The sequence below is a fragment of the Eupeodes corollae genome, chromosome 1 (assembly GCF_945859685.1).
Source record: "Eupeodes corollae chromosome 1, idEupCoro1.1, whole genome shotgun sequence".
In the NCBI taxonomy this organism is placed as follows: domain Eukaryota; kingdom Metazoa; phylum Arthropoda; class Insecta; order Diptera; family Syrphidae; genus Eupeodes; species Eupeodes corollae.
Window position 1 is genome coordinate 137563097 of NC_079147.1, and position 16753 is coordinate 137579849.

The 16753-nt window shown below is 36.8% G+C and overlaps 1 protein-coding gene across 3 annotated transcripts in view; it reads left to right on the forward strand.

The window, feature by feature from the left end:
* Window positions 1-16753, forward strand: part of LOC129943239 (uncharacterized) — a 129861-nt gene that overhangs the window by 91614 nt on the left and 21494 nt on the right. For 2 of the 3 annotated variants that reach the window (XM_056052542.1, XM_056052543.1), the window contains exon 4: window positions 6808-6932. In XM_056052542.1, the coding sequence (XP_055908517.1) occupies window positions 6808-6932 (125 nt within the window). Of the gene's footprint in view, window positions 1-6807; window positions 6933-11611; window positions 11751-11808; window positions 12023-16753 lie in introns of those variants that run through there. The other variant, XM_056052544.1, reaches the window with a different exon arrangement.

Here is a 16753-nt window from a genome sequence, read left to right on the forward strand (position 1 = left end):
CCAAATGGTCAAATTGATTCTAGATAAGTCTGATATAGGGCATAGGGTTGACGGACGACCGACGAAGTGACTCGGCGCGACGCGGCGCCTGACCGTCTAGTTTATTTGTGTGGTATGAATATTGTACATATTTGTTTTGTTTTATACTTTTAACTTCTTTTTTGGAATGAGAGAAGAATGCGTAAATTAGTTTTGCGGAATATACTTTTTCATAATTTACCCTAAGTTTTTTGTTTCTTTTATTTTTTATGGTTTTTACCTTCTTTAGTTTCGTAACGATCAGTATAGCCTGTCAGCGATAGAAATCATTATTTATTGCAGAAGAGCTCACAGCAGCGTTCAAACATCTACCCCAAAGGTCTAAGCTAATAGTATGAGATTATTTTTCATATGGCTCTACTCTACGCCTATTCCCGCTTTGCCCCGTTAGAACACATTAAAGGATAAATAAAATTTGAGGGATCTAGACATACAGGCTCATATAGACTTATAACGCAATTTTCAATGGATAGCGAAGTTAAAATATTAACCGTCAGACCAAGCGCACAAATAATTGCTATCGAGCTGATAAAATGGTCTTTCTTTCATTCACTGTTCAAAACATCAGGTTTTTTCTTGTTCAGTTCAGTAATTAACAAAAAGAACAAATGATTTCAAAAATATTCATATTTTTAGAGAAATTTAGAAACCGCTTGTGATTTTTTTGAGGTTAGGATTTTCATGGATTAGTATTTGACAGATCACGCGGGATTTCAGACATGGTGTCAAAGAAAAAGATACTCAGTATGCTTTGACATTTCATCATGAATAGACTTACTAACGAGCAACGCTTGCAAATCATTGAATTTTATTACCAAAATAAGTGTTCGGTTCGAAATGTGTTTCGCGCTTTACGCTTTATGGTCTACATAATCGACCAAGTGAGCAAACAATTAATGCGATTGTGACCAAGTTTCGCACTCAGTTTACTTTATTGGACATTAAACCAACCACACGAATGCGTACAGTGCGTACAGAAGAGAATATTGCGTCTCTTTCTGAGAGTGTTGCTGAAGACCGTGAAATGTCGATTCGTCGCCGTTCGTAGCAATTGGGTTTGTGTTATTCGACCACATGGAAGATTTTACGCAAAGATCTTGGTGTAAAACCGTATAAAATACAGCTCATGCAAGAACTGAAGCCGAATGATCTGCCACAACGTCGAATTTTCAGTGAATGGGCCCTAGAAAAGTTGGCAGAAAATACGCTTTTTTATCGACAAATTTTGTTCAGCGATGAGGCTCATTTCTGGTTGAATGGCTACGTAAATAAGCAAAATTGCCACATTTGGAGTGAAGAGAAATCAGAAGCCGTTCAAGAACTGCCCATGCATCCCGAAAAATGCACTGTTTGGTGTGGTTTGTACGCTGGTGGAATCATTGGACCGTATTTTTTCAAAGATGCTGTTGGACGCAACGTTACGGTGAATGGCGATCGCTATCGTTCAATGCTAACAAACTTTTTGTTGCCAAAAATGGAAGAACTGAACTTGGTTGACATGTGGTTTCAACAAGATGGCGCTACATGCCACACAGCTCGCGATTCTATGGCCATTTTGAGGGAAAACTTCGGAGAACAATTCATCTCAAGGAATGGACCGGTAAGTTGGCCACCAAGATCATGCGATTTGACGCCTTTAGACTATTTTTTGTGGGGCTACGTCAAGTCTTAAGTCTACACAAATAAGCCAGCAACTATTCCAGCTTTGGAAGACAATATTTCCGAAGAAATTCGGGCTATTCCGGCCTAAATGCTCGAAAAAGTTACCAAAAATTGGACTTTTCGAATGGACCACCTAAGATGCAGCCGCGGTCAACATTTAAATGAAATTATCTTCAAAAAGTAATTGTCAAGCTCTCAAGCTCTTAAAAAGTCACCGTTTATAACACATTTGGTTATAGATTAATTCAATTTACATTTTGTCACCTATTTTTTGTTTGAATTTATTGAATGGAAAATATGATTCAGATGTTAACTTAAGCAAAACCTAGAAATCATAAAACGTTAATAAAATAAAGAATTTTCATTTTGAATATATTCGTTTCTATATTCACTTAAAAGACATAATTTATGGCTTACTGTATAGAATATAACATCATTCGAACGGGCGGTGATTTGGGGCTACTTTTTGCGATTCGTCGCTATACCACTGCAGCTTTCCTATTCCTATTCTTAACTTAAGGCGAATTCTCCTTCTGCTCTAACTACCGTAAAATGATCAATCATCAGCTGAGAAATTACTCGAAAATTGAAGCTTTTTAATGAACAGCGGTATAGCTTTGATTTGATGGTTTATCTTACCGAACAGTGGAACACATATTTTTATTTTTTTCGAGAGAGTAAGATCATTGTACTTGATATTTCAAAAGAATTTAATAGAGATTGGTTACAAGCTCTCCCATCGAAAATTCGCGCTTTTAATATTGAATTTGGACACTGAAAGTATAAGAATCTGCTTTTGCAACCGTTCAACACATTAAGTTGTATTCGATGGTTTCAAGTCTAGACCTCTCTGACTTTGTTTTGTCTACAAAACTCTTCCTTATATTCAGTAACTGTCTCTTTCAGGTCTCTTTTAATCCATTAAACTATTCCGCTGAAGACAATGCCCTCAGCCTTTCATATTCTTTTCTAGATTTACGTTATTGTCTTTTGAATGTAGAACTTAAACGGCAGCGTATAAAAAGCTATTGAATTCCGATGTTGACAGCATTGTCCAATGCTAAATTATTACTGGTGTAAATTTAATGCTTAATGCTTCCATGAAAGTCACTAATCAACTTTTAATACTCTGTAGTGCCAAAGATACTTCTAGGTGCTTAGGATTTCTGCGACTTTGCAAAAAATTTCCTTCATCAAAGCTTGAATATAAGTCCCTTATTTGGACAGGTTAAAATAACTCAAGTTTAAGTCTTGGATATAATCCACGTAAAGGGCTATAACGAAAACTCTTACATACATCGCTCGAACACCACTGAAATGTCTCATGCCTTTCGTTATTTTACGGACATTTTACAAACATTACTCTGTGGAATAAGCAAGTTTCATTCAACCTTCAAACATTTCAGCCATAATACTTATACTTCCAGGTTTGGTATTGGGCTTAATTTTAGAGGTACATAGTTTCAAACACAGTGATTCTTTTTTTTAACCGCACACGGAGAATCTGGAATACTCTATCTAACTCTGTCTTCCCTTCCCATTATAATATTCAAAACTGTAAAACCTAATGTGCACACGTATCTTCTTTTAAATCCTGAAATTCTGACGCTTGCACTGTGCTTAAATGTAAAAATGTTTAGGATATTAATAATCTCTTAACTAAATTAAAAAAATACTGGTGTAAGTCCATTACTGGTAAATGGTCAAAGCTGAGCGGAATATCCTGTTTAATATTTTGCCTCTTTTAACTGTCAAAGCTAGAAATATGGAATATACTCAATGTTTTAATACAATGCAATGCAGAGCAGATAAATGTTAACTTTTTTTGTGTACAATTCCTCTGACTTTTAAAGTTCAAAAATTAGTTTTTTTGGTAAAACTAACATCTACAAAACTATTTATGAACAAACAAAACATTTTGATGTCAAGTTTTTTTATCGCTGTTGTAAATGAAGTTGTCCTTTTAAATAACACTAGTCAACAAGGTTATATAGCTGGCAATGATTTTAAACCTTATTTAAGGTTTTTTAAATATTGATGTGGCACTAGTTTGAAAACGACTTGAAATCAGTCTATCACTACAAGTTCTTGTGTTTCAACTTTATATCATTTGAAATAAAAACTTCTTGAATAAGAATTTACGAAAACAAAGTAAGATACTAAAACGATTTTTCAAGTGATGAATATCTATGCCAGTGAAACCATCAAGTCCAGCTGATTCGAGCTAATTTTTGGCGTGAAAGAAAAGCAGTTGGTATTATTTGCAAATATTATTTGCATATTCGAACTCAGGAAGTCAAGGACTTTCGAATGCGAACAATCTCAAGTGGTTTCCTTAAAAAAAAAAATGCCAAACACAAAAACGATTTCGGCGACCTCTGCATGACAAATGCGGCCACCTTCACGTTTGGCAAAATCAAATTTGAGATCAGCAAGTCGTAGGCGTCAAGATGCAATGCTTTTGAAGTTGTTTCTCTCCCTATTTCAATTTTCGGATAAGTTATACATTTGATGCACTCTTTCTCAAAAACGCTGCCACTACGTGCCGGCAGACGAACATTTCTGTTATCACCTTTACTAAGACTACCTACAACTTTAATATCAACTGGGTTTCTTTTACGCCAAAAATTAGCCATAAGCTCTCGGTCTAAGCTATTAGTTTACCGAAACTGTCACTTGTGCTGTTTTTAAAACATTCATATACTTGAAATTCATGTTTAAATATTAATTCTAGAGCATCCACAGCAAAATACCTTCAAAAGCTAAGCTTATAACATCAGTCAGTCAGTGGTCAGCAACAGGTGGACTGCGTTCCGTTTCCAAAAGGTCATAGGAAGGACCGCGGAACGACGAAAGGTCAAACTTAGCCATTCTACCGATTTAATAAAATATGTATTTAAATTTAAACACAATTAAAAAAATGGTTCTCTAACGCACAAGGAAGCTAGTTGTTTGCAACTAACTACGTGGCTAAGTACGTATCCACAGACTAATAAATTAAATTGCCATCAAAAATTTAAATAATCCCTTTTTTGTAGGTATAATTCTCTGTGAGATCTTATATTACGGAGCTTTCGTTCGATATCAAATGTTTTATAATTTTTCGTGTTTAAAAACGATCCGTACCAATAATATGGATCCTAAAATGCAAAAAGTGGACAGTGAAAATAGGAAGTTTCTGACCGATTGGACTGAACAATATTGTCTAACGCGAGTGGTTCCAGTATGCCTCATATGCAATAAAACTGTAGCTATTGTTAAAAGTGACAATTAAAAGCTCCGCTACGAAAGAACTCATCAGCAATTCCACAAAAAAATATTTTTTTTCTGAATGTGAAACGGCGTATTCGTACTTACTGCAACACAACAATATTCGTTGGCCAAGTTAAGGTCATGTTATTGATTCTCGATGCTTAAAGAACAAGTTATCTACATCTTGCAAAACTTGGATACGACGGAAGCAATTAAGCTTATTGAGTTCATAACAAAAGAGCGCAATGTACTTGCTTTGGCTTTTCCAGAAGATATTCTGAAATATTTAAATGAGCTTAACATTCAGTTACAAGGAAATGGGAAGTTAATATGTGATTTAATATACAAAGCGTGTCCGCTTTTCGTCGTAAGCTGGATTTTTTCGAACAAGATATTGCTAAACAAAAATTTATTCATTTCCCAACAATTCTTGAATACAAAAAGAAGAACTTTAATCAAGAAGACATTGCCAGTGTTTTCAAACTTTCTCTCCGATCTTATAAGCGAATTAGCTGTAAAATAAGAGATTGGGAAGCTATCTTAATTCCTTAAACTGCGTTATGAAGTCACTGCAGTAGCAGAATGTATTGGAAGTTATTCGATCTTTTAAAAGCTTCATTACAATTGGAATTAACTGGAAGATGTTTCAGTGCATATGTTTAAAACTGCATCCCTTGAAGAATTTTGGGGTAAGTATTTTCCAGAAAAATATCAAAACTGCAACAAACTAGCTATCAACTTAGCTACTATGTTTGGCTCGACACATACAAGCAAATCGTCTTTCGAACAAATATCGTTCGAGATTATCAGACGCCCAACCTGATGACACTCTTCAAATTTGTGGCTCCCCGCGTGAACCAAACTATTAAAAACTGAATCAAGACCATCGTTGCAATTCTTCTCATTAATTTCAATAATATTACAGTTACTTAAATGAAGCAAAATAAAAACTACAAAACTTTTTAGGTTTTTTTCTGGACCTCAAATAACATGTTTTCAGCCGTATCTGAACCCCACTTAAAACTATTTGCCGAATGTTAAAAAAATAGAAAATGCTGTTTTTTTGGAATATAACATCTAATTGACTCAAGGTTTCTTCTTAAAAATTTTAACATGTGCTCATTTCCTGATAATAATTTAAAGAATTACTTGATGTTTTTCCAAATTTTAAGTTTATGGAGTACCTACCTATAAGATTTGTTCATATATTTTAGGACTTTTTTACAAACAAATCGCTTTTTTGGAGAATATCGTTAAATTACTAAAATGTTTAGATGAAATCAGGATACTTCCTTGGATTTCTGCTTCATTTAGTTTTCTTGGTGCAGTCCTCATTCAAAAGAAGCTCTTTTATCCACTTAGCTACAGACCCATTTTTAAGAAATGTTAAAAACTATGGAAAGGTGACTTCATAATAAATACCAAAATGTAATCCTTGTTTTACTGAAATATACCTACATTATTTTACATTCTTCAAAGAGTGCGTGCCCAATAACAAACGTCGCATAAACATTATTAAACTCTACCTTGCAAGTTACAAATGAATATCGTGCTTACAAATTGAGAAATAAAAAAAATAATAAACCAATTAAATAAAAATTATAATAAAACGACAGTTGATATAAAATATCACAAATCAATTATGGTTTAATGATTTTATATTAATTTTCATGTACCTATATTATGATTAATATTATTATTCATTTTTTTATAATCCATTTACACATCTCAATTATTATTGTAAATATATATACTTACATATTATTCCCAGTGGTCGTTTATTTAATTATCTTGTCTGAAACATTAATGATAACATACAAACATTTATTATTTGTTGTCTATTTCTCATTTCAGTTGTTATGCATAAGGACAAAGAGGAGAATGGTCTAATGCCGCACATCCATTCACATGATGCGTACCGGACTCGAGAGCTTGGAGCCTTTGAGCATGGTCTTCTCGATGGTGATATGTTCCTTCAGGTAAAAATACAAATCTACACTATCAATTACAGCTTACGACTTAATTAGTGATTATGCTATAGTACCGTCTATAGTAATAAATGGAATAGGTATGAAGGTACACTATACTCGTACCATACTCATTCACGTAAATTTGTATATGAATGGATATATAATGAAAATGATAACTGCACATCATCGACACAATTAATCATTAATCATCCATAACATTCTCCAAGTTGAACTCAGTCTTTGTGTAAGTGTGGTTATTTGGATTTTGTATTGATTAATTTAATTTTCTTGGGGTTTGAACCGGGCGCCATTTATCATGCAAGCCAAAAACGATGAATTAATTTGAAACAAATTAACGTACATAGACTAGACTGGACATTATTTGTTTGGCATACATATATATTCAGATGCGCATTAATACAGGGGCATGCAACAGTTTCGTGTACGGGGTAACGGAACGGAAAAAGCCTGAGCTTTTATGTTCTTATTTGGCGCACGACAAACGTTCTTCACCTCGTTTTAACGCTTGAATTTCAATGTCAAGTATCGGGTCGGGCCTACTTAAAGAACTGCACGTTTCTTTTATACGCGCGCAGCCCATCAGGCCCTATTTTTTTGTTGCCACAATTCACTATCGTGTAGGTCCTTGCATAGTATTCTTCATATAAACATGTTTGTGTGATGTTACGTGATTCCTTTCTGAGATAATATAACTGCACTTTGGCACACCACCACACTACGGCGACGAGCGACGACGGCGACGACGAACGGTCCGTGAGGAGAGTTATTAGCGGCAATAATGCTCTCGAACTGCATTTGCCTCTGAACTAGGAATAAGGATTTTTCGCGTTTCAATCGAAAATAATTCTTCTTGATGGATAAAAAGCTCCTCCACTCCCTTGCCCCTCCTATATTTGTTTGGGTGCACTTGGAGAAAGGACTGCAATCATATACTCGACTTCTTGTGTGAAATGCACACGCGGAACGGTCGGTTTTCAGCTCAGTTAGTGTAAGGTTATGCGCGCTTATTTTCCGGTTGCAACTGCATAAAGTGCATATCCTGCGATGGTCTATACCTATTCTTTTTCTTGTCCACAAAAGAGGACCTGTTGCGAACGCAATATTGGAAATTTTGCCTAGTCACGACACGACATGGATAATTTTTATACTTCTTTTGAGGCTTTTGTTTGAATTTATTGTAAGGCTTCATTCAAGGCTTGGTTAGAATATTGTTTGTCTCTTGGAAAAATTTCCATTCAGACATATTTGAATATATAATGGGTAATGGACAATTGCAAAGTATACCTACTCCTTGACTACTTGTTGATAGGAATGTGAAAATTTTGAATTTGAATGGTTTTTTTTTATATTCGAATTGATATAACCAGGCACAGTGAAGGACGAACATAACTATGTGTATGTATAAAGAAGGTCCTTAAAGTAAATGCAAGCTATGAAAATGCAGTTGAATGCAAGTGAATTGCGAAAGGAAATGTAGTAACTTGGGAATCGTTCATTAAATGTTGACATTCCGTTATGTCGTTTAGATGTATGAGGTGTTGAGCAACTAATTTAGTTAAATTTATTTATGAAGAAGAATTGATTGAAAATTAAAGCTTAGTTTCATAGTTTAAGTCTTTCGTTGACTAAAAGAAATAAATTTGTTGGTCCAATAATAGTAATAGATTCGCACTTAGCAAATGTTCCGTGCCTGAAATACCTTTGGTTTGATGGTTAGTACAAAGGATTGTAATTCCAGAGGTCTACGTTCAATCCCTGCCTGACCAGTTTTAAATTTTTGTCCACGGATACTACCTCTAAGAAATTTCTCCGAGAGTAGTTCTTGTCAAATTATTCGGATTCAACATAAAACTTGTAGGTACCCTTCACCACCCTTCATAGGTATATATATAAGAGTGGCTTCAGACTTGGAAAGCCCACTATTGTCCAAATATAACTTTAGACATTTTTGCAAGCATCGATTGTTACTTACTTACTTAAGGTGGAGCTACTGTCCTGTGTGAACTATTGCCTCACACAACAAATTTCTCCATCTAACTCGGTCCCTAGCTAGATGTCTCCAGTTTCGCGCTCCGATTTGGGTGAGGTCACTTTCCAATTGTGCGCGCCACCTGATCCGCGGTCTTCCTCTACTGCGCTGTCCTGTGGGTGTGGATTCGAAGGCTTTCCGGAACGGAGCATTGGTTTCCATACCCTTCTGGCTAAGTCTACGTCGCTGTACAGCCCATACAGCTCGTCATTCCATCTTCTCCTCCACTCCCCTTCGATGCATACGGGACCGTAGATCACACAAAGAACTTTTCTCTCGAATCGACCCAAGGTGCTTTCATCCGCTTTTTTCATAATCTATGCTTCTGCACCGTAAAGCAGGACGGGGATGATAAGGGTCTTATATAGTGACACTTTGGTCCCTCGAAAGAAGAATTTACCACGTAATTGCTTTCTTAGTCCAACGAAACAGCGGTTAGCAAGAATTATTCTGCGTTTGATCTCAGCGCTGGTGTTGTTTTCTGCGTTTACAGTGGAGGCTAGGTAGACGAAGTCCTTGTATACCTCAAAGTTACGTTTTTTCAATGGTGACGTTTTGACCAAGACGTCGGTGTTTTATGTCCTTTCTTGACGACAGCATGTACTTTGTTTTGCCCTCATTAACCGTTAAACCCATTTTTGCAGCCTCTGCCTCAATACTCACAAAAGCCCCATTGACATCACGCTGAGTTCTTCCGATTATGTCAATGTCATTAGCATATGCTAGTAATTGGACAGACTTTTGAAAGATAGTGCCTCAAGTGTTGACTTGTGAGTTCTGCACTATTCCTTCAAACCCGATGTTAAAAAAATCGCACGACAGCGCATCACCCTGTCTAAAAGCTTTTTTAAGATCGAAAGGTTCTGTTAAGTTATTTCCAACCTTTATGGAGCAGCGTGAATTATCCATGTCATCCTGCATAAACGTACGAGTTTGACAGGGATGCCAAAACTAGACATGGCTTTATACAGATTGTCCCTGCAGATGCTGTCATATGCGGCCTTGAAATTGATAAAGAGATGGTGGGTGTCGATTTAGTGTTCTTGGGGTTTTTCCATCTGCCGTAATGTGAATATTTGATCGACTGTGGGCTTTCCTGGTCTAAAACCACACTGATAACGCCCTATCAGGTTGTTGACGATGGACTTTAGAGGTTCACATATTACGGCAGAGAAGATTTTATAGGCGATGTTAAGTTGACTGATTCCTCTATAGTTGGTGCAGTTAAGAGGGTCTCCTTTTTTCAGAATCGGGCAAACAATACTGAGATTCCATTCATCGGGCATGCTTTCTTCCGACCATATCTTACAGATGAGTTAGTGCAAGGTCCTAACCAACTCGGCATTCAAGCCTTCAGCTTAGATATGGCAATCTTTACTTTGTCTAAGTCGGGAGGACGGAATTGTTGGCTTTCGCCGTCTACGTTGAATGGATGAATGGAAAGCATCGATTCTTTTAAGGCATTTTCAACCCATTTTCGACATATATTGGGCGGTATCTCGTCCATAACAAAACGCATGATCTTGTTAGCCAGTTGATATCGCCACGACAAGAAATTACGCCTCCAGAAAATGTCTCTTTCAATAAATCGATGTTCGATCGAGTTGGGTGGCATGTGGCACAGCCTTGTTGAAACCACATATTCTTCAAATCTGATTCTTCAACAACAAGCAAAAAAAATTGGTTTAACAACTTTGTTTAACAGATGAGGAATTCCTGCCCTATACTTTTGAAACCCGTGGCATGATGGTTAGTGTGTTGGACTGTCATGCGAGTGGTCTTGGGTTCGATCCCTGCCTATGCCACCTAAAGTTTTTTTTCACGGGTACTTCCTCGGCGAGTAATTGACAAATTCTCCAAGAGTAATTCTTGTCATAAAAAGTGCTTTCTCAAATTTGCGTTCGGATTCGGCTTTAAACTGTAGGTCCCTTCCATCTCTGACAACAGTACTCGCACACAGGAATTCGCCAGTTTTCGAATCTTAGAAGAATTGTATTTATTACAAGAGGCGAATTAAGAAACGGCAATTACAAATTATTGTAACTTTAGACATTTAAATCACCTGATAGATAAAATTTGTATTTCATTGTTTTGACTTATTTGTGGAATGTTGTGGATTGCGGTGTTAACAGTTTACAATAGTGTTTTTAGACGCATTGAAACTATTTTATTACCAAATCCTTTAATTGAAATTTTCTTCTATTGGTAGTCAAGGATTCAAAACAAAAAAAAGTTTTTTTTATCTCCAATAATTTTCTCATGACGTTTATTCGCATTCAAAACTCATTAGCAAAGACAGACTTCGATAAGAGCGTAACCTAATTACAGTCTTCGAGTCGAGTTTCGAATCATTACCTTATTTGATTTTTTTTCCTATCATCTGTGAAATTATACAACGATAACTTGTGTTGATTTTGATTGATAAATATAAACATAAGTTAGGTAATGGATAAGTAGAAGTTGTAGAAGCCATAAGTACATACTTGTGTCTATTTTCAAGTGCGCATAGTATTGCGTGTGCTTAAACTTTTGGACTTTTTTCTGTGGTTGTTGTTGTTAATAATATCATGCACGAAATGCACGCAGAGCTACAAAACCGCGGTGCACTGTCATTGGCGCTGCACTGGCTGCTGGCAGTGGAGGCGGTTGCGGCGGCGGTGTCGATTCGCATTTAAATAGCATGCACTTTAACAATTAACAGCCACTTAACCTCAAATCTTATTAAGCATTAAGCTTTAATATATGCACGGGGCGTATATTGACTACGGCAGTAACAAGTAACAATAAAAAAAATATAAATATTATTACCTGCAATCAGCAAACTAACAATTGCAGAATCCCCTAAATGATGATATGGTCGAGCATCAAGCCGTGTGGCGTATTGAAATGACTTGCCATCTATCACGACTGATATTTTGTGCGAGGCACGACGACACAGAAGACTATATCTCTACACTTTAAGCTTTTTCAGTTTATTATTTTCGCACTTATCTATAAATGATATCGGATAAGGATGATGGTGTGGAGCTTGAGGGGGCACCAACAAGAGGTAAATACAGAATATAGTCTGTGTAATAGATACGCTCGAATAAAAATCCCACTTCTGATTATCAGCATCTTTTTTTATTTTCTTGTATTTATGTATAGCGAGATGCGATGATAGAAAAGATTCATTATTGGTGAAAAAATCTCTGTTGCACTGTTGCACATTGGATACGGATATTCCGGTTAACAGGTTCACTCTATCAAATGATTAAGCACATTAATTAGCTCGGAACTTATGAGCATCGAACGCTAAAATGGTATTTTTACTTGCTGATGTGTCTATAGTGTGCTTATTTTATTTTTGTTGTGATAAGTTGAGTGGATACAGTGGCAATGTCCCCATTAGCTTTGAGCTGCTAGTTGCTAGAGAGTTGCATAGAAAAGGTACATAGAAATATAAGACCGCATATGTATTTTGATTGCACAGTCTGTTGGAGGTCTTAATATGCATCCCGCGCGCTAATAGGTTCATATGTGTAATTTAAAAGAGTTGGTAGATTCAAAACACAAATAGTAACAATTTGCACTGCTCTAATAAATTGATATGAGCATAGCACCAAGTAAGGGATTCCTGGTTAAGGTAAATTTTCATTTTATATCAATTGAATTTAGGTAATTATAAGTATGAAAGATACAGCTGCAATAAAGGAAAATTAACAACATATTTGATATGTGACAGTTTGGGTTTAGTAAAAATAGATAGAATATGACTTCGGTTTCATTGAATAAATAATTAAGTGAAGTCGAAATTAAGCCATAAACGTAAAGGTAATTACGAATAACATTTTGTTTTAAAAGCTATTAAGCTGACGAAAATTTTGAGTAGTGTCGCCTGTAATTCATCGCAAAATGGGCAACGGCCTAGTCACTGATAAAGCTTCGGTTCCCATCGGTCACCGAAACCAAGCATCAGTGAGCGTGGTTAGTAGACATATGGTGGACAGCCTCGAAACCTACCGCGTGCTGTTGACATGTGTTCTTTCTGTCCTTCTGTCTTGTATTAATGTCTTGTGTTGTTATCACCTTACCTAGTTAAGTCCCTCAAGGGGCTGTGTTCTCTACTCTGAACATTTATGTGCTGAACTCGACTTCGTTTATATCAATACCGGGAGTAAATTTCGAACGAAAGGGCCGCTATTTCTCGTTGAATGTTGGCTTGACTTAAAGTAGCCCCAAAGAAAATAGACTAGAGGTGGCCAACCAAAGTGCCCACTTTGAAATACATCGATTATAAAGTATCCTGTGTTTTTTTTGGCAAACAACAGGCACGCAAAGCGGCGCTGCATAAAAGGACGAGACCTGCTCATGAGCTCTATAAGCAGAAGAGGCGAGAGGAACGCCGACTTCTCAGAAGGAAAAAGAGAGGGCATGAGAAGCGCGCTGTCGAAGATGTTGAGAGGTTTAAAAGCAGAAATGAAGTTAGAAAGTTCTATGAACAGGTGAAACGAAATTCACAGGTACATAAACCTAGAACCGAAGGCTACAGACGAAAGGTTAATCATCATAGTGGAACCGCAGTCAATGCTGATAATATGGAAGGACCACTTTTGAAGACCGTATAACGGCGACGACGAATTGAATTCCGCTGTCAGGCAGAATGATACATTCAACATAGACGACGAAAGCCAACAATCCCGTCCTCCCGATTTAGAAGAAGTTAATATTGCCATATCTAAGCTGAACTCTATAATAAAGCCTCTGGAGCGGATGGTTGGAATGCCGAACTCCTTAAAGCAGCTGGGGATAAGTTGGTTAGGAGCATGCACCAACTTATCTGTAAGATATGGTCGGAAGAAAGCATGCCCGATGAATGGAACCTCAGTAATGTTTGCCCGATTCGCCTATAAAATCTTCTCTGCCGTAATATGTGAACGTCCTTATCAGTGTGGTTTTAGACCAAGAAAGTCCACAGTTGATCAAATATTCACATTACGGCAGATCCTGGAAAAAACCCAAGAACACCAAATCGACACCCACCATCTTTTCATCGATTTCAAGGCCGCATATGACAGCATCAACAGGGACGAGTCGTATAAAGCCATGTCTAGTTTTGGCATCCCTGCCCAACTCGTGCGTTTGTGCAGGATGACCATGGAGAATTTACGCTGCTCCATAAAGGTTGGAAACAACTTAACAGAACCTTTCAATGTCAAAAAAGGTTTAAGACAAGGTGATGTGCTGTCATGTTATTTTTTTAACATCGGGCTTGAAAGAATAGTGCAGAGCTCACACGTCAACACTACAGGCACTATCTTTCAAAAGTCTGTCCAATTAATGGCATATGCTGATGACATTGACATAATCGGGAGAACTCAGCGCGATGTCGATGGAGCTTTTGTGAGTATTGAGACAGAGGCGGCAAAAATAGGTTTAACGGTTAATGAGGGCAAAACGAAGTACATGCTGTCGTCAAGAAAAGACATACAACACCGACCGCGACGTCTTGGTCAAAACGTCACCATTGACAAACGTTACTTTGAGGTAGTCAAGGACTTCGTCTACCAAGGCTCCGCTGTAAACGCAGAAAACAACACCAGCTCTGAGATCAAACGCAGAATAACCGCTGTTTCTTTGGACTAAGAAAGCAATTGAGTGGTAAAGTCCCCTCTCGAGGGACCAAAGTGTTGCTATATAAAACCCTTATCATCCCCGTCCTGCTATACGGTGCAGTAGCATGGACTATGTACAGCGACGTAGACTTAGGCAGAAGGGTAAAAATCCAACGACTAAGATGGCTGGCTCACGTAGATCGCATGGAAACCAATGCGCTGGCCCGGAAAGTCTTCGAATCCACACCCACAAGACAGCGCAGTAGAGGAAGACCGCGAATCAGGTGGTGCGCACAAGTGGAAGGTGACCTGACCCAACTTGGAGCGCGAAACTGGAGACATCTAGCTAGGGACCGAGCTAGATGGATAAGTTTGTTGGTTGAGGCCCTAGTTCACACAGGACTGTAGAGCTACCTTAAGTAAAGTAAGTAAGTGTGGCTTTTGGCACCATCTTGTTCAAAACACGAGTCGTCCAAGTCCATATCTTTCAATTCGGGCCAAAAATCATTGGTAATCATTGTGCGATAACACAGCTGGCTATTCACAATAACGAGACGATCGTTATGGTAGACGAAAATATATGAGGCAAAATAAAGGTTCTTTAAATGATATGCCGTCTTCACTGGTGCTTTTTAGGCAAATATTAGCTTTATCACTTTTTGGACAAAAAAGAACGCCTCATAGAGATTTGATTGTGGAAAATGGACTGGAATTCAATAACTTTTATCGAATGACTATTCACCAATTCTTAAAAACAGCTAAATTCTAAATTACACATTCTTCGTTCTAAAAATCCACAGACATTAAGATACTCGTACTAGATATAATCTGCTATAGTCTATACGGATTCTCATACAAAATCTCCTTTTAAAGCAATAATACCTCTTTAACTATGCTTGCGTTCTTTAAGGTTTGGCGGAAAAAATATAATTAAATCTAAATTTCATTTTCTTCCTTTTTTGTCAAAAAAACTAAGGGCATCTATAATTATAAAGTTTGAAAATATAAACAAAATACAAAATATCAAATAGAAATTTTAAGCTTCTCTATATTTCCCTTGAACATACAGAAGCGGTAGAAGCCTTAAGGCGAAGAGGACACCAACGAGAAGTTTGCTTTTAGGTCAATATCCATAGGTTCTTGAATTCGGAATAATTACTTTTTAATTCTTCCTGATTTTCAATCAGACATTCTTAAAGAAAACACAATCAAACCAATTGTTTTGAACATTTCTATACCTCACATACGTCGTGAACCCAATAGGAGATCATACGTCGCTTAAAATGATCCATCGACTTCAATTCTTGAGTCAGTTTGATCTTGTACGGATTTAAACCATGTCTTTACGCAAAAGACGCCATATTGTGGTCTGAGCGATGCCCAATTCTTGAGAACGCCGTAGAAGTGATTGATTTAGACCGTTTGCCGCGGACGCCTGAATGGGAGTGATATTTTCGACTCTTCGACTAACCCAATATCACACTGAAATGGCAACATCACAAAAGGAATATAAATATATACTCAGACTTTGCATTAAACTTCTTATTGCCTGCTTTCTAGGTTGAAATACAACTAAAAATGGAGTTGACGCTTCTAAAGTTTGTATCACTGACTCTTTTTTTTCTGTAAAAAATGTTTACAATTTGCTGACGTTGTTCGTATGGTGATAATGTAATGCAGAGTCATACCAATATAAATTGACATTGACAGTTATAAAGTTATGAAGTCTCTATTAAAAACCCCAATAAAACTTTAACCCATATAGCAACATGCAAATGGAATTGTTTGCTCGGAAAACAAAATGCTGGCCTTAAGGTTCTAAAAAAATTGAAATCAAAGCTTTGAAAGAAATTCATACAAAATCAGTTGTCAAGTTCCGACTCAGGTCATCATTGTCAAAGGTAGACAAATATTTTTACATACATTTTAAACGAATGAGAATTCAAGACGGTTCCACGATATGGAATGCCAAAATGGTGGTAAATGAGAGCCCAGAATATTTGTCAACGCGTGCTGGTTACAATAGTAACACATTATGAATGCACGTTAACGTAAATCCACAAAATAAAATTATAGCTTACTTAAGAAATCTGTCAACGTTTACAGTAAGAACCTATAAATTGAATAGTGTAACAGACTTCTAGAATTTAATATTTATTGCTCTTTGATCAAATTCATAAAAATAT